Genomic DNA, 23,840 nt, shown 5'->3' with positions numbered 1-23,840 from the left:
GCAGCCATTGTTGGGAGCAGACGGCTGTGTGGAAAGCAGAACTGGAATTTAAAAGCTTGCAATTTATTTATTGGCTTGCATATTTCACTGGTTTTGTATGGACACCAACAATGTTGTCAACAAAGGCCGGAGCTGGCTTCAGCCGAGCAACCAATCGGTGTAATTTGAAGTGCGTCAGCGGCTCATCCAGCATCACTTTGTGTGTGCACTTGGTCCATCCAAAGCCAATTAGTCAGAAATGTGGATATGAGCACTCATTTACGCCCCATATCAGCTTTTCATCAGACTCCACGTGGTCTGTACAGGGGGGCCCAAACTCTGGCAAGGCATGGACTCTGGCATTAATATGATATTTACTCAGGTAATGAACAAAGCCCCTCAAATTTGTGCTTATTTCCACTATTTTAAACTCCATGCCATCTCTGAGGGAAATGCAGCTTCTTTACTCTTCTTCATTCACTGGACAGCTATAACAGTTGAGCTGATGATTACTTTATTACATATAATATAATCAATATTTTAAATATTAGATGTTTAAGTAGTATTAGTATATGAAGTGTGCGCCTGCAGTTTCCTCCATCAACCAGCCAGAACATTAAAATACTGCGTACACGCTGAGGCACGGCTAATAAAAAGCAAATAATGTTATATATGATAATATATAACTCACACAAGCAGTACTTTTACTTTCATACTTTAAATACATTTTGCCAATAATACTTCAGTACTTTTACTTTAGAGAGGAAGTTTGTCTCAGATACCAGTGGTGGAAAGTATAAATATAAATTCAGTGTAATGTCTATCTCTGCCTTTCACTCCACTACATTTACTTTTTATCTTTAGTCACTAGTTTCTTTGATTTTTGTTCTGCGGGTTTGCTCTTCTGTTAAAGTAAGGCCCCCTGCAGGTATTGGGACCCCACCGGTGTGAGGAAAAGACTGTAGAAGAAGTACTCAGAGTAAAAGTAGTAGCGACAAGAGAATTATTCTGTAGTACAAGTACTGCATTTTAAAAAGTACAGAAATGATAGTGCACCCGTATTATAGCATCAAAATACACTTAAAATACCCAAAATACTCATTGTGCTGTAGTTGGATTATGATTATTGATGCATTCAGTGTAAACATTATGGGTGGAGTGGAAGTATAAAGTAGCAGTAAATGTAAATACTTCGGTAAAGTACTTCAGAAGTGTACCTCAGCAGAGCACTGGGGTTGACGTGCTGTCCTCCATGCATGGCGGCTCTGCTCTGGACTGGATGTTCCTTTAAGTCAGAGAAAATGCGCAGGAGAGGCGGAGCCGCCGCTGTCACTTCACAGCCTCCGCGTCTCTCTGCGCTCCTTAGAAATAGATGTGCGGGGCCGAGCGGGCAGCAGGCGCACACTGCGGGGAAATGAAACACGCTGCCGGTCCCGAAGCGGCAGACGAGCTGGACACTAACTTCTCTTCCTCCTCCTCCTCTTCTTCCTCCTCCTCCGCTCCTGTGCTCTCTCTGCGGGGCATCACTCACCGTCCGGGATCATGTTGTTTCTCTATGAGCTCTTCTCGCCTTATTGCATCGCAGCTGAGTGAAAGAGACAGTCCACACGGGATTTGAAGCCACGCACTTGTCTTGTTCTTTTCTTTTCTTTCTTTTTTTTTTTTTTTGTCTTTTTTGTGGATGAAATCTTTGCATGTTTGATGTTTGAATAACTCCAGCGGGATTTTCTGCCCCAGTCTCCATCTCCCTCTCGCTTATTTTGGATTATCCCTGCCACAAGGAGATATGTTGATTTTATTTGTAACCAGCCTGGTGGTGCTGTCAGATGCAGGTTTGTGTGTTTTTTGTTTTTACATGAAACATCCTCTGGTCAGGTTATTGTCACCGGTGCAACAATGTGCTGTTGCTGCTCAGGGAGAAGTGCGGCAATGCAGAACTTGCCTTGATTTTTTGTCAATTTAATGTCAGACTGGAAGAGTTTGTATTCTGGATTTCTGACACATGAATCCACATGTATTAAGATTTTAGAGTTTGTTCAAAATCATAAACTCAAGTATGAAGCTCCAGTTTTCATTTTAGCCTCTAGGGGACACAGAACTGTGGAGAATATGTCTGATCCTCATTGTTGTTTAATGCCACAGATTTGAGAGGAAGTTTTGTATTAAAAACGCAGTCAAGTTTAATCCTTGCATTTACATTTGAATCAATAATTTCCAAATGAGGTCAAATTAAATGCAGTTCAATATAAAGTAATTTAGTGTCTTAGTTCTTAGTTTACATCATATTAATCAGCACACTGGGACAATAACAGTAACTTCTTAAGGGCCCTCAGTCTAAAGGTTTCAGTCTGACCTTCCCACCTACAGTTATGTAATTCAGTGAACTCCAGTCTAACCAAAAACGTGCTTCCTCAGAGCAAAAGTTAATTAACCCAGGGGCTATAATGTGAGTGTGTCTGTGACATGGAAAACAAAGAGCTCCAGATTTAAGATCAGAAATCCACGTTGGAAGATGACACCGTGGCCCTCAGGGGGGTTTGCAAAGCATCTGGGGGGCGTCTGAATGCTGCTCATCCTCCCCGAGCTGCCAAACTTTATCTGCGTTAGAGTCCACGCTGGCTGCAGTCTGCAGCAGGCAGGTGCACAATGCCTCTATTATCCCTCGTGCATAACATTTCCGATGGAGGTAAATCACTTGACTTGTGCAGACTCACACTGAGTCACTCTCATTCTCAGCTCGCCCACTCACGCTCACACATTCTGTTAGTGTTATTTAGATTCAGGTCTATCTGTTCACTCAGCTCTGAAGAATGAGTCCCAGCATCTCCAAAACCTGCAAGCATGTCCAGAAAGTATTGAATTTCTAAGGTCTAAGTGGGCCCATGAATGCTCTTCTTCTAGAAATCTCTTGTGGTATTCAGCAAAGCGGATAGTTTGGGTTGTATTTGTCAGGTTTTAATGTACCTGAGATGTATTCCTCCTCCTTCTTCCATCCTGTCAAAGAAATAGTCCCAGTGAAACTATCATCCGTTGTATGGATTATCCATGTTAATCAATTTAATGCTGTTGTAATGCCCCAATACTATGTTAAATTTCATTCTCCTCCATTATATTGTTGAGAAGGAAGACATCCCAAAATGTGGACAAATCCAATCTGCATGTCTAAACACCAGCACAGGTGTGTGATTTGTGTGACCTGACCCTTTAAGCTCAGGTACAGTGAGCGCCACACCTTTCCGTACACACCTGACACCTGTGCTTTCACTCTTTTCTTCTTCTCTTCTCTAGAAAACTGTTATGTCACCTCAGCCCATTTCTGAACTACATGTGGAAACTTTTTTTTCTCCCCTCCGTCCCTCCAGGTCTGTCGGTGGACGTGTTTCGTGCAGGTGTGGCCCCTCGCTGTGAGAGCCGGGCCTGCAACCCTCGCATGGGGAACTTGGCCCTGGGCCGCCGGGTCCTGACGCAGACCGTCTGTGGCAACAACGGCACCGAGCTCTACTGCTCCTACTCCGACCCCAACGCCAACCTGGCCTGCAGCGCCGCCAAGTGTGCCAAATGCAACGCCGCTCTGCCCCTCCTGTCCCACCTGGCCGGGGCCATGTCAGACTCCTCCTTCCGTCACCCCAACACCTGGTGGCAGTCCGCCGAAGGGGTGGAGTCGGAGACAGTGCAGCTGGACCTGGAGGCGGAGTTCTACTTCACGCATCTCATCGTAGTGTTTCGCTCGCCGAGGCCTGCAGCCATGACCCTGGAGCGGTCGCAGGACTTTGGGAGAACGTGGAAGATGTTGCAGTACTATGCCAGCAACTGCAGCGCCGCCTTTGGGCTGGAGGAGGGAAGGGCAGGCGCGGGCCGGGACGGCGCCACCTGCACCTCCAAATACTCCGGGGCTTATCCCTGCAGCCGTGGAGAGGTGAGGACGGAGCTGTATGTTTACCTTTCGGAGCTGCTGGATGTGTTTTCAGCTCTAAACCCCACTGCACACATACCTGCCAGGTACCAAAGACGTACAGACACAGTTAGCAGCTAGCTGGTGAACATAGTGGAGCATTTAGCCGCTGAAGATCCAGATATTTACCCCAGCAGCTGGTAGAGACCAAAAATGGAGCTAAAGCGGGAGTATCTTGAACTTACACATGTATTTAAACACGATGCATTCAGGTGCAGTACTGAGTGCAGGTCATCCGCCTGTTCCCTGAGCTCGACCGCCTCAAACAGAAGTTTACCGTTTCAAGCCTGTGTTCGTATGTTTATGCGTGTAACTGTGCTGATTGTGTTTATAACTTTAACAAACTTCCTTGCTGTGACAACTCTATGAGGCGAATACGTGTTGCACAGCTTGTTGTGCTGCCCCCAAGTGGCCAAAAACTTTTACGTTTAAGGATTTTAACTCAGAAAAGAATATGAGAGAAAGACTAAGCAGTTGTAGATAAGGGTAATGCTGAATATATGACATAAATTAAACGTTAAATCACATTTCTCTTTCTTTAACCAGAGCACAAACCACTTTGCCTTTTCTTCTCACAATTCATGACAAACTGCCAGAGGTGGATGATCAGATCTGTATCAAGTCTTGGTTGAATTCCCGGCATGTCTCTCGATCCAAACACAGTCAGACGGCTCAGAAAGCAGGTTAACGCAGGTGGAAAGGAGGGCAGATACACACCTGCAGAGAAACGCTGGAGGGAGTGAAGGAGACTTTCCAGCTCAGCGTTTTCTTCCTCTATGAATGAATTACCAACAGTGTCATATAATGCACGCTGGGTACGGCGGGTAAACGTAGATGCTCCCACTTTTCTAAACACATGTTTTAAAGTACGCCCTCGCCTTCGTCGCCCCTCCTGCCGGAACGAATCAGCTCTTTCTGCAGTAAGTCACGCAACATGCAAGAGTCATACGGCGTGGCAGCAGATTGAAAGCAGAGCGTAGCCAGGTGGGGGAAGCTCTGCAGTGTGTGTGCATGTGCATGAGTGAGTGTCTAATGGGCGTGCTTGGACTGTAGCACGAGAGGGCTTCCTGAAGTCCATTGATGTTTAATTGAAGCAGTGTGTGTCGGGAGCTGCTCTGCAGATGTGTGTGTGGAGGCGCATGCCGAGCGTGGTGCTGCTGTGGGCTCCCTGCGGTGCTCTCATGTGTAATGTGTGTTTACGTCCTCTTTGACGGGCTCCTTCCAAGTATTCCTCACAGCTGTTATGGCCTTGTTCTGCTGCCGTATCGTAAATCTTCCTTAATGCGCTCCTGCTGTGCGTCTGTGTTTGTGGTTTTTTTTGTGCACTGAAAAATGGTTCCTCTGTAGATTCATCCCAGGATTCACTCTCCACCTTTTGTGCACGAAGGTGTGAAATCTTGCTGCGTCTCTCTTCGCATACGTCTCAGCCACCTGTGCTGAGAGCCTGACCTTTGCCCTCTGACCCCTCAACCAGTGACCCGGAGGTTAAAAGAGGTCAAGTAGCGCGCTGACACACCAGCTGCTGTTGCTCCTCAGCTGCTCTCACTGTTTCTGCTTCTGTGTGTTTTCGCTGTAATTGTACATCACCTGTAATGACAGTTTAAGAGTCTGCGGCTGTGGAAGGTGACGACGAGGCCTCAGACTGTGCCGTCTGCTCGAGCCTGTTTTAGTATCGTCTCAGGTTCAAATATGAAGAGTTTCTATGAGCATCTCTGTAATTTCCACAGACTTACATCTATTCAGGGAACCTCTAATTTATTTTAAAAGCTCATTTATTCATTTTTGATCTTTCAAATAGAGGTTTGACAAAACATTGTTGTCACAAGGCCCCTCACGGCAGCTTGTGGCCTTTCTCAGTTCAAATTGTTGATTGAAATCAGTCTTTGAAAAAAAGAAAACAGTAATTAATACAGCGCCATTTATATGAAACAGAGTCCACAATTAAAAAAGGTTGTTTATCAAGCAGAAATGCCCAAAAATGCCTGTTTTTTCGCTTCTCAGATGTGAGGATCTGCTGCTTCTCTCTGTTACATATCACTGAAAATGTTCAATTTTGCACTCTTGTTTTGATAAAACAAGCCATTTGAAGGCATCACCTCAAGCTCTGGGTACTTGCAACTGACATTCTTCGGAATATTATAGACTACACAATTAATTGATTAATCGAAGAAATAATGAACACGTTAATCTTATGTGAATTTGCGTCATAAAGCTTAATAAAGTTGTCAAAACTAAATCAAAAACATGACTGCATCCACAGTGTGTACTGAAACGTTGAAGCGAAGTAAATACGAGTGATCGCCGGTCTGTGTGCATGTGCTGGATTGCTGCCGGCTCAGCTTGACTGACGGCAGCGAAGGTTTCGGGGGTCGTTACTGTAGCTGGGAGCAATTACAGGAGGCAGGTATTCTCAGCTTTCTGCCTCTCCTTTCTCCTGCAAACATGAAAGCGTGTCATCTCTTGCGCTGAAAGCTTTCCGTGTTCACCTGTGATGTGGGGAAAAAGTGGTGTGTGTGTGTGTGTGTGTGTGTGTGTGTGTGTGTGTGTGTGTGTGTGTGTGTGTGTGTGTGTGTGTGTGTGTGTGTGTGTGTGTGTGTGTGTGTGTGTCTGTGTCTGTGTCTGTGTGTGTCTGTGTGTGTCTGTGTGTGTGGAGTATGCAGGACTCCTTGTCTTATTTATGAGGTCAGCCAGGCTGGAAGAATGTGAGTGTTTGTTGTAGAGACTGACCTCCTTAGGGAAGAGAAAGACTGGCCTACACACACACACATGCACACACACATGCACACACACATGCACACACACACACACACACACATATTCCTTCTCTTTTCCACAGTTTCTCAAACACACACACACACTTGTCCGTGCCCTTTCAGATAAACACATAGTCGGCTCTCCGTCTGTCTGCCGGGAAGGAAGTGCCGTTGCTCTGATGGATGTCGGTGCTGTTGGCTAGACACCCATCCCCCCGCTCTGTTTCCCTCTCCGTCTTTCTCTTTCCATCAATGCCCATTGTGCCTGTTTACCAGATTACAGTCCACAGTGCTTTGATGGAATTACGCCAGACTTACTTTACTTTACTTTAAAAACCAGACTTACTTTATTTTTCTGCTTGAAGTTGGCCCCCAGTGAACCCTCGGAAAGGCAAAATCAGAAATGCCTGAAGTGTATTGCACGTACAGGTGTTTGAAAGCAGGTGTGAAACCTTTCCACCTGTGTGCTTTCAAGACTCCATTCTGTCCGTGTTGTAATCAGCTTCCATAATTATACTAATGATTAGTGTCCTCCGCAGAGCAAAGGTTTCAGATTCCACACGCAGCCGTCACGCAGATAAGCCTCATTCTGCACATTCGGCAATGTTCCTGTGAATTCAGCTGAAGGTTCCCTGTGGAGCTTCCTTGTCAACAAATGCCAGTATAAATGTTTACAGTCAGTATTTCTCTCCAAAGCACATCGTGTGTCTCCCAGAGGCCCAACAAAACCCGATGAATGCGTTTCCTTTCTCATGAAACATTTACAGTGTATTCTGGGACAGATATTTTGAAGCCTGCATCATTTATCGCTGATTGGCGTCTTCCTCTTTCGTTGGGGCATCAACTGACACTCTCACTTAAAACATTGCTCCATAGCGCCTCCAGTGGTCAAAAACTCCACAGGAGAATTCACTTCAAAAGCACTTTTGACCTCTGTCTCATTGAACAGGTAGACTATAATAATCCTCAATGACTGTGACACATGACTTTTTTATGCTCTGACTCCAGAAGGCTGGCACAGCATCTGTAATGTCTGATTAATGCCCTACGTTCACTTCGGGCTTTCTGGTTTATTGTTTTATTATTGGCAGACAGGCGGGAAATCAAAGACAATCAATAAATTAGAGCAAAGCTGTTTCCTTCCTGCAGTAAATTGCAATAGTCTGTTGTAGCCTCTGATGCTTTGTCTCATACCCTTTAGCATCTTTTAGGGTTTATAATGATTTTCCCCAAAATAATGGCAGATTTTTACAAAGGAGCAGTTGATTCAGACAGATTTTCACAGAGATTTCATGTTTCTTTTTACTGTAATTTTCAGTAAACTGTGTCATCTTGCAACTCACAAAACACTTCATGTAATGAGTGAAGCAAAAAAGGGAAATACAGCACAAGTCAGAAAAGTCCTTTAAATACAGTAAGTCCTTTGAAACAGATTAAAAAGCAATAAACAGTTAAACGGCTTTTGTACTTATTTCACCACAATTTTTTTTATATTAATATATTTTTCTATTTTTCTAAAATGAAAGCATTGATAAATTTGTGACCCTCTGAGTGTCCCCAGACTTACATCGATTCAGGGCTCAGACTAACATAAACATGGGTCTCATCAGCATATTTGCAGATGTTAATATTTCGTCTCCACATTTGAAGGAAAAACAGGAGGTGTGATTGTGTTGTAAAAGCTCAGTGGAGGGATGTCTGTGGCAGCATTAAATTCCTCAGGATGATATCGCCGCTCTCTGCTCACCTCATCCACGACGCTGATGTTTGCGTGCATGCCAGTGTGGTTGTGTGTGTGTGCTGGTGTTGCTGTGGTGTCACCGGGCTGTCGCAGGCCTTTTGTCCGGCCCTGAGTTATGCGAAGCTGCGTCTCCGTCCCCGTCTTTGTCTGGCCCTGCTCTCCGTGCTCTCCCGCGGACCGGCGCCCCTCATCCTATTTGTCGTGTTCTCTTAGTTGTGGACCACAATGCTGTGACCCCGTGACCTTTTTCAACAACGGGGAAATTAATAGCGCTCCTCCCATCGCGCTCTCGGCCAGTCATCCAGCCAATGAGGGAGCAGCGTGGGGGCTCTTCTTGCATCTCAACCAAAGTTTTGACCAAAGAAAACACTCACCCACATGAACACACACCACTCATCCCATGATATCAGTGACAACAAGACACACTTTGTGCAGAGACACACTACAAACACACACATTTCTTTCACGGCGAGAGTTGGGGCACACACCAACTTTTTCACCCCGACAACAGCAGCGGTGTTGGTTGCTAGTGGCAGCAGTAGCCATGGCGATGGCAGCCTATAAAGGGATCTTCGATTTGAAGGATGTCCAGGGACCAGACAGGGTAAAGAGAGCGAGGGAGGGAGGGTGCACTCATTCAGGGACACCCAGCACCCTCGTGGTCACGTGAGGACGCAGTCAATGATGGCGAGGTGTAAGGTCACCGTGTGGTGCACAAACGTACCAAAACAAACCTCCATTTACGTGACAGATGTAGTGACATGAGCAGCATCAATAAACCTGATTGTGTGGCTCAATATACCCGTCGAAATCCTCTAAATCATGAATTGGGGCTGCAAGAGAACAGTTTTCTCCTCAGTGCTATGAATACTTCTATTGTCCTTTTCTGTGATTAAAAGACATAAAGCAAAAGTAAATTAAAAAGGGGGGACACCATGAGTACCCAAGACAAAAAAAACACCCTCTGAAGGGAAAGCGAAGCATGTATGAGTTTGTGCTGTATGTATATCTTCAGAAGGCAGCAAGTAAGGCTTAAAACTAAGTGTTTTATATATATATGTATATGTATGAATTGGTCCTCTGCCAGTGTGAATGCAGTAGACCTCCCTTCTGGTGCTGCAGCAGTCTTCTAATGCATGTTGTTGAAATTGTAAAACTGAGGTCTGTCTTTGTTCGGCTTGTTTATCGGCTTGTTGCAGGTTCTGTTGTGTCTTTTGCTGCCTGGAAAATATTTAGCCTATTAAAATTTGCCCACCAGGAACTTTATCCCATAAAAATCAGGAGGTGAAAACTGATTCGTGAAGAAATGTGACAGCAGATCTCTCTCTGACCGACAGGTGATCTACCGCACGCTCCCTAAGTGGGAGTCTCTGGATCCGTTCGGGGCGGAGGGCCAGCAGCAGCTGAGGGTGACCAACATCCGAATCCGACTGCTGAAGCGTCAGTCGTGTCCGTGCCAGGCCAAAGACGTCGCCTCTGCACATGAGGCTCTTCCCACCCAACACTTCGCCATCTATGACCTGATAGTGAAGGGAAGCTGCTTCTGTAACGGCCACGCCGAGCAGTGCGTCCCCGCACCGGGGTACCAGCCCATCAGGGACCGGACCAACCACGTGGTAAGAGAGGAGCATTGACTGAGTGCATCAACAATAGTGCTTTAAAATGCCTGGAAATCGTACATGAAAGGTCATTCTTGTCCTCGTGCATGGTACGTCCACCAGGTGTCAATCACTGGAATAGCAGCATTACGAGAGAGCTAATATACAAACAAAATGGGAACCTGTGCTTAAAGACATAGTGGTTAAAAAGTCCCCGGGGTACCTTTAAATTATGAGATCTAACGTACATTTATAAAAATACAATTGAAATGTTCATAACTTGAGCTTGAATGCTCATTCTTCATGTTGTAAACAGTAATTTGACAAAAAAAATCTTATCTCAAGGTCCATTTCAGCTGCATCTCACTGTCTGAAAAGTGGATCTTCAGTTAATATTTGTTTTTGTATCAATACTCTTTACCAGTAAAAACACTTCCAATACAAGTAAGCTTCTTTCAAGCCTTGATGCTTTGATAATGCACCGGTACTTTGCCTTGTTTTGACATACTGACATTTCTTTCCATCCCCCGTGGGCAAGCTTGTCATTGGTTCTAAGGAAATCAAGATTATAAGGCTTGATACTCACAGACTAAATGGCTTGTTTACTTTGTGTTGGCAGTCGTCTTAATAACAGACAAAGAGAGGGGTGGTGGAGGATCACCTTTCTCTCTGCTGCTTCCTCTGTTCTTCTGTCTGTCTCAGATAAACAGCTGCCTTTCCGCTGAGATGTGGATATTGACTCAGTGGTGGGTTAATGGTGGCGTTGATGTGTATGTGTGTTGATGAAGGTGTGATTTCGTGTTTTTCCTGGAGATCAACCATGAGCGTTTCAGAGCCAGGCTCCTATCGCGGCCATCTCCACAAACAGAAACGCTGGATGACTTTGAAGCATGTTCTGCTGCAATCAGCGACGGCGAGAGTCAACAAGGAGTTTCCTTTACAATTTATAGAAGCAGAGACATTCAGACAGATAAGCAATAGTGCTACGTCAGTGTATACTGTAGTAAAGCCCAACTGATGAAGGATCTTTGAGGCTGATAATGATAGGAATACTTAATATCTAAAGCTAATGTCATCCAATATTCTGGCTTGTTCAATTTGATTGTGTTTCTTATATGTACAGTATGTGGCCAAAAGTCAGTGGACAGCCCTCATAGTTACTGAGTTCATGTGTTTCAGCCACATCCATTGCTAACAGGTGCATAAAATCCAGCCCATAGCCATGAAATCTCTATAAATACACATTTAGAATTAAGAGTGGGTCATAAATAGCACCAGTCATGAGGCAAAGTCACAAAGTGAGGCCAACAAGTGCTGAAGTGCATAAAAATCACCTGTTATCTTTTGCATGACTCACTGCAGAGTTCTGCCTGTGGAAGCAACATCAGCACGTGTCGGGAGGTTTATGATATGAGCTTCGATGGCGGAGCGGCTGCACGCAGGCCTCACATCACTAGTGTTATGTGTAATGCCAGGCGCCGGCTGGAGTGGTGTAAAGCACGCGGCAGCTGGCCTCTGCAGCGTGGAAACGAGCGATGACTGACTGACTTTTACTATCTGACAGTCTGATGGATGAATCTGGGTTTGGATGCCACCCCAAAATCTTGAGGAAACCCTTCCCAGAACGGTTGTAACTGCAGAGAGGGCCAAACTTTATATTAATGCCCATCATTTTAGAATGGGCTCATGTAGGTGTGATGGTCAGGTGTCCACTGACTTTTGGCCATACAGTGTGTACAGTACAAGGACAATACAGGCCTTTATATACAAGCTAATATATAGCTATACAAGCCAATTTAGCATGCTAACATGCTAAATTAAGATGGTGAACATGGTATAAACATTAAAGCTGCTAAACATCAGCATGTTAGCATCGTTATTGTGAGCATGTTAGCATGAAGGCACCGTCGTTCCTGCCTCACAGAGCTGCTCATGTGTCTGCAGACTCTTACACAAGTCTCGTTTATTTAGATTGTAAGGAAAATGCTATTGTGCGCGTGCCTCACAGCAAGAAGGTCGCGAGTTCGATCCCCGGGTCGGGCAGGGCCTTTCTGTGTGCAGCTTGCATGTTCTTCCTGTGCATGCGTGGGTTCTCTCCGGGCACTCCGGCTTCCTCCCACAGACCAAAAACATGCTCATTAGGTTAATTTTTGACTCTGAAATTGTCCTTAGGGGTGAGTGTGAGCGTGAATGGTTGTTTGTCTGTATATGTTGCCCTGCGATCGGCTGGCGACCGGTTCAGGGTGTACCCCGCCTCTTGCCCGTTGACAGTTGGGATAAGCTCCTGCCCCCCCGCAACCCCGGAAAGGGATAGTCGGGTATAGACAATGGATGGATGGACGGATGGATGGAAAATGCTATTAGCGCCATGTTTTTAGATGCATTGCTGATACTTAGCATTCTGTTTTACAGCCTGCGTGTCATTTAGTGCATGAAATGATTAAGTCAGCATGTACCTCCTCAGAATCTAAAAATTATATTCTGACAAGCAGCCGAAAGATTTTAAACTGATATGAGACAGAGAGGACGTTCGGTATGATTCATGATAAATGAACAAGACTGTTCCTGTGTTTTCTTTGCAGATACCAGTGTTTTTGTAAAGAAGCTGAAGATAGACGATTTATTGGACGTGGTCTTTAAATCTCTTAATCTGACTATTTTCATGCCAAGAAATTCCAAGTGGCTCTACTGAGTGTTTTCATCAGGATTTCCTTCTTATGAGGGTAGAAAATCCTCTGAAATGGTCTTTAGACCCCAGAGCTGTAAAACCCTCCTCTGCACGCCAGGATAACAACAATAATACATCATTTTAATGGTCACATGTGTGGGATGTGACACCAAGTGGCTGAAATTCATTTTTCACAGCAAATATTAGTCCAACTGCACCCAGAGTGTAGAGTTTGAACAGTAAATCCCTTTTAACTGTCTACACAACATTACCTCAGGTCATCGGCGCGTCGTTCTGCTGTTTGCCATGCGGGAGCGTTCGGTAAACACGCTGGAGTTATGTAAGTGCCTTTTCCCGCCTATCAGAGTTTGTTTTGTGTCTCCGTTTCAGCCCAGAGCCGCCGTTTCAGGCTAAACCCAAACAAGCAGAGCAGCTCGAGATGGGAGATGAGGGCAGAGATTGCTGATCACTCAGGGAAGGGAAGGGCGTTTTCAGGTCCTTTGCTTAAAAAGTATTAATACTACACTGTGAAAATACTCCACTGCAAGTACAAGCCCTCCACTGAAAGCCTTAAGTAAAAGTATCCAAATATTATCAGCAAAATTTGCTTAAAGTACCAAAAGTAAAAGTTGTCTTCATGCAGCTAAATGTCCCTGTTTTCAGCTTTGTGACGATGTGTTTACAGTCAATTCAAAAGGGTTTTTAAAGAGCTTATTTAGCTGAACAAGGAGGAGAATTTTCTCAACCCACAAAGGAAAACTTCATCCTTCAGTTTATCACAGCGTTCAACATCAGCACGCCTGGAGATGCGTGGTGTTCACTGCACAGGAGGAGTATGAAAACTTGTAATTGTAAAGCTGTAATATTTGCCTTTGAGATGCAATAGAGTGGAAGTATAAGTTGCATAAAGTAGAAATACTCAAGTATTCTCAAGTACTTCAGATTAGTACTGAAATACTTGCATAAATGTTCTCAGTTACATTCCACCGCTGGGCGTGTGTGTGTGTGTGTGTGTGTGTGTGTGTGTGTGTGTGTGTGTGTGTGTGTGTGTGTGTGTGTGTGTGTGTGTGTGTTTGCATTTTTGGGCTTTCCTAAGTGTGTGTGACCTCGCCAAGTGCAGCGTCGTTTTCTTTTTTGTTCATATGCACAGTGTGTTTGTTTGGTCTGCTGTGTGTTACGTGTGTGTGCGCTTAAGCATGCAATGTTTTGTCTGTTCTGAGCATGTACGTGTGTGTGTGTGTGTGCGCGCGCGTGTGTGTGCAGTTATCGGCAGTGAAAGTGGCCGTGATACGTCGAGTCATTGCTGTTCAGATGCTGCGAGCGTAGATGAAAAAAAGACCAGTTTGTTTGTTTGTTGTTGTTTTGGATTTTTTTGTGCTCCTGTGTCCCCACATGGGGTTTCTGCAGTTCAGGGTGATTACACTGTCTGTTAGTTAGCCACAAAGCCAACACACACACACACACACACACACACACACACACACGCACACACGCGCACACACACGCACACACATAATGGCATCCAGGGACAGCTACTGGAGCGTTAGCAGCGATTAGTCCGCTCAGGGTTTGTGTGTTTTTCTAATCAATCTGCCTCTCTTACTCTCTTTCTTTCACTTAGTCTTCCTCACGTATTTAAAGAGACATTTTACTCATGCAGGTCTGTTTACACGGAGAACAGGAAGTACTCAAAAAGCTGTTCTGTGAGTTCCTCTGTGGCTCTGGAGGAGACTTTCTCAAATCCGCCTCTTGTGAGCCGGACACTTAAATGCTGGACCGATTCGATCTTTATACGGTTTCAATCACAGGAGCAGAGATTACTTCAAACATAGAGCACATTGGATGTAACATGCCGTCTCACTGTTGCTGGTTTTTACCGTTACTGTTCAATTTTCCACAAAATGAAATCAAGTTCAATAGTTTAATGAGATTAGACCCAGTGTTTATTGTACAGCTTCTTAGCATTTGAATGCAATGTGCTGACATGATAATATGCAGTTTGATAGGAACATGTAGGGGTTGTACGGTGTAAGGCGGCCGTCACATGTAGATCTCACAGACAAAAAGATACAAAAATAGTAAAGATGCTCACATGCTCTATGAGCCATCAGCAGCACGCTTTGCTGCGTCCTCTGCACGGCAGCGTTTACATGGTTGCGTGTGTGTGGCTCGCAGTCTGTACATGTGTTAATTGTCCCGTATCACGGTATGGTAAACATGTGAAATGGGTTCAAATACCAGCTGTCTGGACCTGAGCCAGCTGCTGCTGCTGCTGCTGCTGCTGCTGCTGCTGCTGCTGCTGCTGCTGCTGCTGCTGCCGGCTTTTCCTCCTTCCTGCCTGTCCAGTCTTTCTTTTCCCGTGCCCCTTGTTTCTCTCCGCCGTGGACGTTTCATTAATTACCACGTCTTCGTTTTCATTTTTGGATATGTGGCATTAGGTCTCCTGCCTCCCATTTGCCTGGACCTCTCATTCAGGCAATTGCTCCCCTTATTAGTGTGATTGAGGTGGTGTAAAATCATCCATGTGTGTTCACCTCTACATTGCAGGACTGATCTGGGGTCAGTTCAGGCAGAGAACATGTTGCTCCTGGCTCTGTTCTTCAGCATGTGGATGTGTTTAACTCTGAACTCAGAACAGTTTGTTCGTGTGTGAATCAGGAGGCAGTGACACATCACACACCGTGGGAAACAAATACAGGAATTGGTGTGTTTTTTCCAAGCGTGTATCAGTGTGTGTACCTCTGTAATCATTGTATAATCGTGTGTGTGTGTGTGTCCTACATTACAGTTACACGGTGTAACGCAAACAAATAAAGAGCTTCCTCAGATGCCTTGCTCCCCCCGTCCTTCAATCATTATCCAGCATGCATGGCATTCCAGCTCACAGGAATGACAAGGAGATTGTTATTGTGCTCTCAGCGCCGCATACTTGTACTCTTCTCATACACACACACTCGTAAACACACACACTCATACACACACAGGCTTTTCAGACCAGAGGCCCGTTCTCGTTTCCAGTGATGAAGCCAAACAATCAATCTCCATTCACTAATTTCAGGCGAGTGAGTACGAGAGAGACCGAGGGATGGAGTGAGAGGACGCGAGGAAATGAAGAAGAAGAGGAGAAAGAGGGAAAGGCAGAGTTTTAGGAAAGGAAAGAGAAGAAGAAACTGAGAGAAATCTAGAGGAAGAGTAGAGTCTTCACCCCCAACAGGCTTGTCCTCAAGTGGGAAGCTTTCCTCTGCATTACACTGACCTCTTTGTTCCTCCCATCCTTCCATCTCTGTCTCCGTCTATCATTTTTCTTGTTGCTAATGAGCTCTCTCTCTCTCTCTTCCTCTTCCTCTCTCTCTCTCTCAGGTCCATGGGAAGTGTGTGTGCAGACACAACACTGCAGGTGATCACTGCGAGCGCTGCGCACCTCTCTACAACGACCGACCCTGGCAGCCCGCCGATGGCCTGACGGGGGCGCCGCACGAATGTCGGAGTGAGTCCAGCAAACACCGTCGCAGGAACTCAAAATGTTAATTTAATGTAGGGTTGGGGAAGAAAATCGTTTTTTTAGATGCATCGTGAATCTCTCGTGATGTCTCGATGCAGAAATTTAAACCCGATTCTCGACATTATTAGCACCAATGGACAAAGAGGTGGAGTGTGGGTGGAGGGGAGGCGGCCAAATGAAGCCTGCTTGCTGAAACCTAGCAGCTAGCTCTTACTCAAAGCAACCATGCTCATAATTATGCACAACGTTAAGCCTTAATATAATTTAAAACAACTGAATTATATTGTTAAGTAATGATGGGTCATAACAAATAGGCTGTAAAAAAGTAGCAAGTAGTCACACAGTGAGGAAAAAATAAATCATGTACGTCGATGCATTGATAATCGTTCTGTAGCTGCATCAGAATGAGGCGCAGAGAGACTCCCACCCCTAATGCGATGTGCAGTCATCCTCACGAGTCTTCGTCTGCTTCGTTCTAGAAAAGATGTGATTCTCAAGTCAAGTTCCAGGTGGTTTCAGGTGGTGCTGGCAGTGCTGCTGATGATGATAGTTCAAACAAATGTGGTGTCACTTAGCAACAAGAACTACTAGAACAAACAGCTAAACGGTGTTTACCACTGCATGTGCAAACACAGCCTGCAGAAAGTACATGCTGAACAAAGCATGATATCTAAGCCCTGATGGGGATTTAGGGAGAAGAGGGTCCTGGAATTAGCTGTAAGCATTTGGGAGAATTGGGTTGCACCAAACGGTAAACCAGTGCAGAGGGAAAGATTAACAACATTAAAGCAAGATTAGAACAAATTGAGAAAAACAACTGGCCATTTTGGATTTTGGTTTTTTTAGGTATCAAAAGCAACTACAGTACGATGTTTGAGAAAGGTACCAAGTTTGATATTAAAGGAGTACACCATTAAATAAAGGAGACTTCTTATTGGAGGACAGCAGCTATAGTCAGCTTGGATTGCCAACAATTATTCCACTAGAGACCCTGCAAAAAAATACCTCAAAATGTCCATAAAAACTCAATTTTTTTCAGTCGAGCTTTGGTAGAATGCAGAAGTGATGTGCTGATATCCTCCCTCCCGCACCAGAGTGTAAGTGTAACGGACACGCCCAGAGCTGCCATTTTGATTGGACGGCGTGGCGAGAGTCTGGCCAGCGGAGCGGAGGCGCGTGTGACTGTCTGCACAACACCGAAGGACGTCAGTGCCAGAGATGCAAGGCCGGCTTCCACAGAGACCCCCAGCGGCCTCACACCGCCCCCGACTCCTGCAAACGTAAGACACACACACCAACACACACCAGTCACACCATGCACATGAGAGCGAACAACTCTTTCAGTTGACAGCACAGGAGCAGTGGAGATGGTTTGTTATTGGCCTCATCTGCTCATAATAAGTGGATTTAAAGGTGCAAAACTACCAAAAGCTATTTGTGTATTGTCTCCATTCTGACTCACTTTGCGGCCGCCATCAGCTGTAATGCATATTAAATGAATGTATCTAAAATGTGTGTAAATGTGTTGACTGTCAGCAAAAGGCTGATGGGAGAATCTAATTTAAGTCTAGCTCAAGAGAGAAGCCTTTATGTGACAGAAATCATAATTATGGGAAATGTGGTTTTAATTAAGGTTAATTAACAACACTTAGTGGTGTAGTCTAGTAGGAAGCAGTGGGCTAACTGTGAATTTACTGACTTCTACAAGTTTCTCAGTGAAATTTATGATATTTTCTGTTCAAACTGACATTAAAATACATAAATCTGAGTTGACGATGCTTCCAGGCTCCCTGAATGATGTTAATATGGACTTGAGGCCTTTGTTACTGATGGCAGTCGTTGCTCGATTTGGCCCCTAATTCGGCTCAGACGTTCACTTGGACTCAAGAGCTGATTAGATTTTGGTGTTCAAAGGTCAGATCTCACTGTGACCTCAAAACAAAACACATTTTTGGCCACAGCTCAAGAACTCATGCCCTAATTATGACAGAATTTCACACAAATGATGAAGTGATGACATTTCGCTCTCCAAAAGGTCAAAGGTCAGCTTCACTGTGACATCTTAATGTCATGCAGAAACACTTTTCTGGCCATTATTCTGGCTGATTGGTTCTGCTGCACCCTGTGACGAAGCTCTCTCTCAGTCCTCTGTGAAAATAGTCTGTAAGTGAAGGCAGTATGTTTCTCACTGAAATCATACATATCAATATAATAATAACATCCATTTTGCCAGGAAGACACTTAATACCTTTTATTAAATTCTTTCTTATTAAATGAGTCCGGACAGACATGGATATAAATTCAATTCAACTGTCTGGCAGAGGCGAGTAACCACGAGGCGGTAATTATAGCTCAGACATACTTTTTGGCAAACTGACAACATGAAACCCACAACCACGACATGTAGAACACACTGTAAAATTTCATAATGCATAATCAATCATGCCAGTGTTGACAAAATGTTGCTGGAGCGAAGCATCTCGGTAACCTCATACACACCACACTGGCACGGCGCTCTCGTTCTCCCAAGGAATGCTGGGGGATTGAGATCACATGCTGGGACGTGCTTGATAGCGCTGATTTCTGATGGACACCTGGCTGTGTGTGTGTGTGTGTGAGTGTGTGTGTGAGTGAGACAGCAGACGGCCCACGCTCCATCCAAGCCATAGTTAATCATCAGATGGTGACATTCCTTCGTCTTGACTCAAAGCTCGACACACAACCTCCTGCTTGTCCATCTTGGCTTGTTTTGCCATTTTTCATGTGTGACTCAGAGCTCAAGTAGCTTCAGGGTAATCATTGGTCGTAGTTGTAAATGTGTGAGGGTCCTCTGTGTGTGTGTGTGTGTGTGTGTGTGTGTGTGTGTGTGTGTGTGTGTGTGTGTGTGTGTGTCTGGGCTGAGCGGCGTGCTGCCCGCCGGTGATGAGTCGCGTCTTAAGTAAACACGCGATAGTCATCCATAAACACAGCGCAGTGGCTACATTCTCCTCTGATTATCTGTCAGATTTGACCCAGTGAGCTCAGTCCTGCAGGTATGATGGACTCACACATGATTACTAGAGTGTGTGTGTGTGTGTGTGTGTGTGTGTGTGTGTGTGTGTGTGTGAGAGAGTAGGCATTAAATTTAAAACAACTGTCAAATTGCACCAGACCTTTCAAAAACACCTCGAGGGGAATATGTCAGCTATCAGCCCAATTGTATCACTCAGAGTTTGGTCACGCATATTTTATTTAGTTGTTTTAGTATATCAAGAGATCCATTACTACAGGATTCCCAACATTTCTTAGATTATTTTAATTTAATTTTTACTTTTTAACTCCTTGAACCTATATGTCCTATATGTCCGTAAACAAATATGTAATATAAAAGAGTCTATGCATGAGCCTACAGCCATGCTAGCAGCTCTGTGAGGCTGAACTATGAGCTAAAGGCTAACATTAGCAAGCTAACGTGCACAATGATGACGCTAGCATGCTGATCTTAAGCAGGTGTTATGTTTACCCTGTGTTTACCATCTTAATTTATGATGTTAGCATGCTAACAGCAGCTGTGGCCGATGTCATACAAGGAAGAACATACAAAACGTCCAGTAGTTGTTGAGATATTCCACTCAAAACAAGGAAATGTCAAGCAGAAAAATCTGATTATCACCAAAGTCACTGTGATTGATCGTCTGGGGTCACGAATGTCAGTACAAAATTTCATCAAAATACTTTCAAATACTGCTTTGTGAACAAATACCTGCAAAACCAATGACATACCCACCAGCCTTAACTATACTGTACTATACTGTGTTTAGAGCTAATATGCCAGAGTTAGCCTACTTAGCATCCAGGCGTTAGCAGTGTCATTGTGAGCATGTTAGCGTGCTGATGTTTGCATTAACTCATGCTGCTAGCATGGCCGTAGACTCTAAGTCTTGTTTTCCACCATAAATCTTTAACCTTTCCACAGTCGTATGTACACCACGCTCTTATGTCAGGGCCAGCATAAGTCATTTTGTCTTCGTTTGAGTCATACTGCTTGGAGTCCATTAGCATCAATCTTATCAGGATGGTTGATGAATTGCATTTGGACTCCTTTTTGGAGCAAAGGTGTGTCAACATGGTACAGCCGTCAAGTTTAGGTGTGTTGCACCTCTGATAATGTCATAGAAATCTAATGCACCACCTTTTTATACAGACACGCTATAAGGTTTGGATATCAGTGCTTGATTTAGGCCATGTGCATGTTTTTCTGTACCTGGAAACTCACCTATGGGGTAACTATGGAGGCTGGAGGGCTAAAGATCCTCAGTGACGGCTGATTGATAGAAAAAGGGAGCGATGGCATGCTTGGAGAACCCCTGAGACGAAGGTACAGGTTGTGAAATCCCGCTGTAGCCACTTGCTGACAATGGAGGAATTTCCCTCCGTCGTGAGGAACATTTTTTTCATACCAGGCTCCGAGGGGCCCGGGAAAGAAAACACTCCTGTCAAGCTCGTACACACCAAAACGCTTTAGCGGGGGGGAGTTACAGTGTGTGTGTTTATATGTGTGTTTTTATGTGTGTGTGGTGAGTTTGTTGTCTGCGCTTGTTGCTCGGGCAGGTGTCTTGTCATGTCTCAGCACACGCTCGTGAAGTTCTCATTGTCAGAGCTCCTGCAGCTGACAGCTATCTTAGACACGCACACACATTAACACAACACACAGCAGACCTTGTGTAGTGACCCCTTCAGGTGCTCATAAATTGTCACGCAGATATGCGAACGCACACAGTTACCAAACACGCCGTCACACGTGTTTTCGCTCTACAAGGAACTGAGGTGGTGCCGCAATCTGTGTTAATTATTAACGTGCGGTGTCCACAATAGTGGAAGATAGGGCCTGATACACACAGCACACCCACCCACACACACACACACAAAGCTTGTTTGTGTGAATGTTTCTTCTGTCATAACGGTCATTATATGTTTCGTATATGTATGTCTTGTGCGTGTTTGTGTGAATGTTCATATCTACAAATCTGATAACTTTATGATTTTATTGATATTGCACAGTTCGGTTTTATGATTAGGTTTATCTTATCTTTGTTGTCCCGGGTGATTCGTCTGATAAACTGTCTGGTTTGGAGCTCGGGAAGGTTGATGTGACATCGTCCTCACAGGCCAAAGACACCGTTGTTCTTCGTGCACAATGTGAGGAGTCAGTAAAGAGCACAAAGGCAATATATTTAATGTCTGAGCTCATCAGCTTCATTGATTTTTAGAAATATCTGCTTATTGTGAATCTGATGCAGCAACACGTTTCAAAGACTGGGAAAGTTGTGGAACGCTTCAAAAACACCTGTTTGGATCATTCCACAGGTCAACAGGTTGATTGTAACAGGTGAGAGGATCATGATTGGGTATGACAGGGGCGTCCTGGAAAGGCTGTCGAGTGTGAAGTAGTCATCTCATTCCTGACCTCTGTGCATTCGAGCTGCTGTTGTAAAGTAGGAACTCCATGAACATGTGAGCTAACGACACTTTTAATTGCACATGTTTAATTGAATGACATCACAGTGTTGGTTTATGGAGCAATGTTAAAAGCAAAATCCTCAGAGCATCTGTAATTTCATGGCAGCAGGGCGACTTGTGACACACTCGAAAGCTCCAGGACAGCCACTAAATGGACCCTGTGGTGAGACTGTTTTGTCAACTGCTGTTCCCAAGGTCAGGAATGAACTTTCAGTCTCAGCCTTGGAGGCATTTTTAACGGCGTGCTGTCTTGTAAATGTCTTTACGGTCGTCTCTGCGAGCAGTCATGTGAGTTTAACATCATTTGATGAACTTTGGTTTGAGAAAACACAGCCTCCTGCACCACCGCGATGACTTTTTTTTTTTTTTTTGCTATAATCTATAGTCAGACACAACACTGGTGACAATAGAGGAGGTTTGAATGCGGGGGGGCAGATCTCAGTGTACAGTAAGCAGTTACAGCCATTTACTGCCAGTCGAGCTTCAAGCATCATTAAGCAGCAGAGAAATGGCTCCAAACAACGCCCCCCTCTTTGTTTCTCTCCCCTCATCTTCTGCCTCTCCTTCACCCCCCCCCCGAGATAGGGACAGATTTATGGGGTAGGCCTGACACCTGCTCCTGCAAGGCTCCAGGTCTCAGTGTTGATAACAGGAGAAAGACTGCAGACAGTAGCTTTCTCAGACTACCAGTGGAAACATGCGTGGGTGTGTGTGTGTGTGTGTGTGTGTGTGTATTGTTTTTGGAGGTTGTTTAAAGAACACCCTATCAGCACACAATTAGAGGGGACATGGGGGGCGGTGGGGCAGGAGGTGAATGTGTGTGTGTGTGGGGGGGTGATAAGAAAAAGAGAGAGTCCTTTGTATTACGAGCTCCTGCAACAATACCAGCCAGACAAATGGATCAACTGATGAATGATGAAATGCTTAAGTCCTAGTAATAAAATATAATTTGCAAGTCAGCAAACCGTCAGTTTAAAAGACCTTTAGACTCCACAAAGCCACTCACTTTCTAACGGTAGACTGTAGGAGATAAATGTATAGAAAAACAGGATTATTTAGCAGAGGGATTAGATGTGTCGCCCAATGAATTAAAGGCTGCATAATTAGGATTTTAGAATAATGCTATTTAGAAACGTATATAGCACAATTCATGCATTAAATGCAGCACAAAGTGCTCAACATAAAAGCAAATAATAATGTCTGCGATCAAACAGCAAAAGGAAAATAAAGTAAAAGTAAAACAAGAGGGAAAGACGAGATAAAACAGGTAAAAAGAAGAGACACACAGGAGAAAGCATGAACATAAAACACATGCAAGATTTTTATTTATTGTTTTCATCGCATTAAAAGTAGATTTTGTTTGTGCTCAACAGCTAAAGTTCAAGTCAGGTTTCGCTAAGATAAAGTTGTCGAATGTTTGCAAGATAATTGTTCTTAAATTAGCTTGGGTTGAAGGATGAGCTGCTCAGGTTTTGCTGTCTGTCGTCCTCAGGGGGTCATGAAAAACTGTCACAGCGGTGTTGTTACGTGGTGAACCGACTGACCGCCATCCCTGCTGTCTCTCTCATGACTTTTGGTTTAAATAATGCAGCATTCAGAGTTGGCTGCTAGCCTGATGTTGGCCTCTGTTTGACACCAGAGCTATTGTTCATGCTGTTGTATCTCAAAATGAAAACACATTCTGTTTTTTTTTTTTTGTGGTAACACGACAGTTTAATACACATAACATTTCACCACACTGTCCCTGGTTTGATTCAGACCTTTGTCCCCTGAAAACCTCGTGCAGATGTTTGGGCTTCCTGTCACAAAAGACTGACGAAAGGTCTTTGTCTCCCAGCGTGCAGCTGTCACCCCCTGGGCTCCATGCCCTTCCACCTGGCCGACGGCTCACTCTGCGACCCCTCCAATGGAAACTGCATCTGTAAACCCGGCGTTGGTGGAGCCCACTGTGACAGGTGCATGGTGGGATACTGGGGCTTCCACGAGTACGGCTGCCGTCCGTGTGATTGTGCAGGAGACTGCGATCCGTTTACAGGAGACTGTATGTTTGGGTGAGTGAAAACACTTTTTCTCTCCTGATAGCTTTAGATTGCCGCTGACCTGTTTGTGTTTGTGCAGCTCTGATCTGGACTTGTACAACTTAGAGGG

At 44.7% G+C, this 23,840-nt stretch overlaps 1 protein-coding gene across 1 annotated transcript in view; it reads left to right on the top strand.

Moving 5' to 3' along the window:
- Nucleotides 1–1,359: 1,359 nt before the first annotated feature.
- ntn4 (netrin 4) overlaps nucleotides 1,360–23,840 on the top strand; it is a 24,884-nt gene continuing 2,403 nt past the window's right edge. Inside the window, exons 1-7 of the mRNA XM_070991788.1 lie at nucleotides 1,360–1,811; nucleotides 3,342–3,895; nucleotides 9,763–10,041; nucleotides 16,052–16,178; nucleotides 17,288–17,473; nucleotides 23,530–23,743; nucleotides 23,811–23,840. The exon at nucleotides 23,811–23,840 is cut by the window's right edge and continues 65 nt beyond it. Coding sequence (XP_070847889.1) covers nucleotides 1,766–1,811; nucleotides 3,342–3,895; nucleotides 9,763–10,041; nucleotides 16,052–16,178; nucleotides 17,288–17,473; nucleotides 23,530–23,743; nucleotides 23,811–23,840 — 1,436 coding nt within the window. The 5' untranslated portion in view covers nucleotides 1,360–1,765. The remainder of the gene's footprint in view (nucleotides 1,812–3,341; nucleotides 3,896–9,762; nucleotides 10,042–16,051; nucleotides 16,179–17,287; nucleotides 17,474–23,529; nucleotides 23,744–23,810) is intronic.

The sequence above is a fragment of the Chaetodon trifascialis genome, chromosome 22 (assembly GCF_039877785.1).
Source record: "Chaetodon trifascialis isolate fChaTrf1 chromosome 22, fChaTrf1.hap1, whole genome shotgun sequence".
Taxonomy (NCBI): Eukaryota; Metazoa; Chordata; class Actinopteri; order Chaetodontiformes; family Chaetodontidae; genus Chaetodon; species Chaetodon trifascialis.
This window is presented reverse-complemented; position numbering and strand designations above follow the sequence as displayed.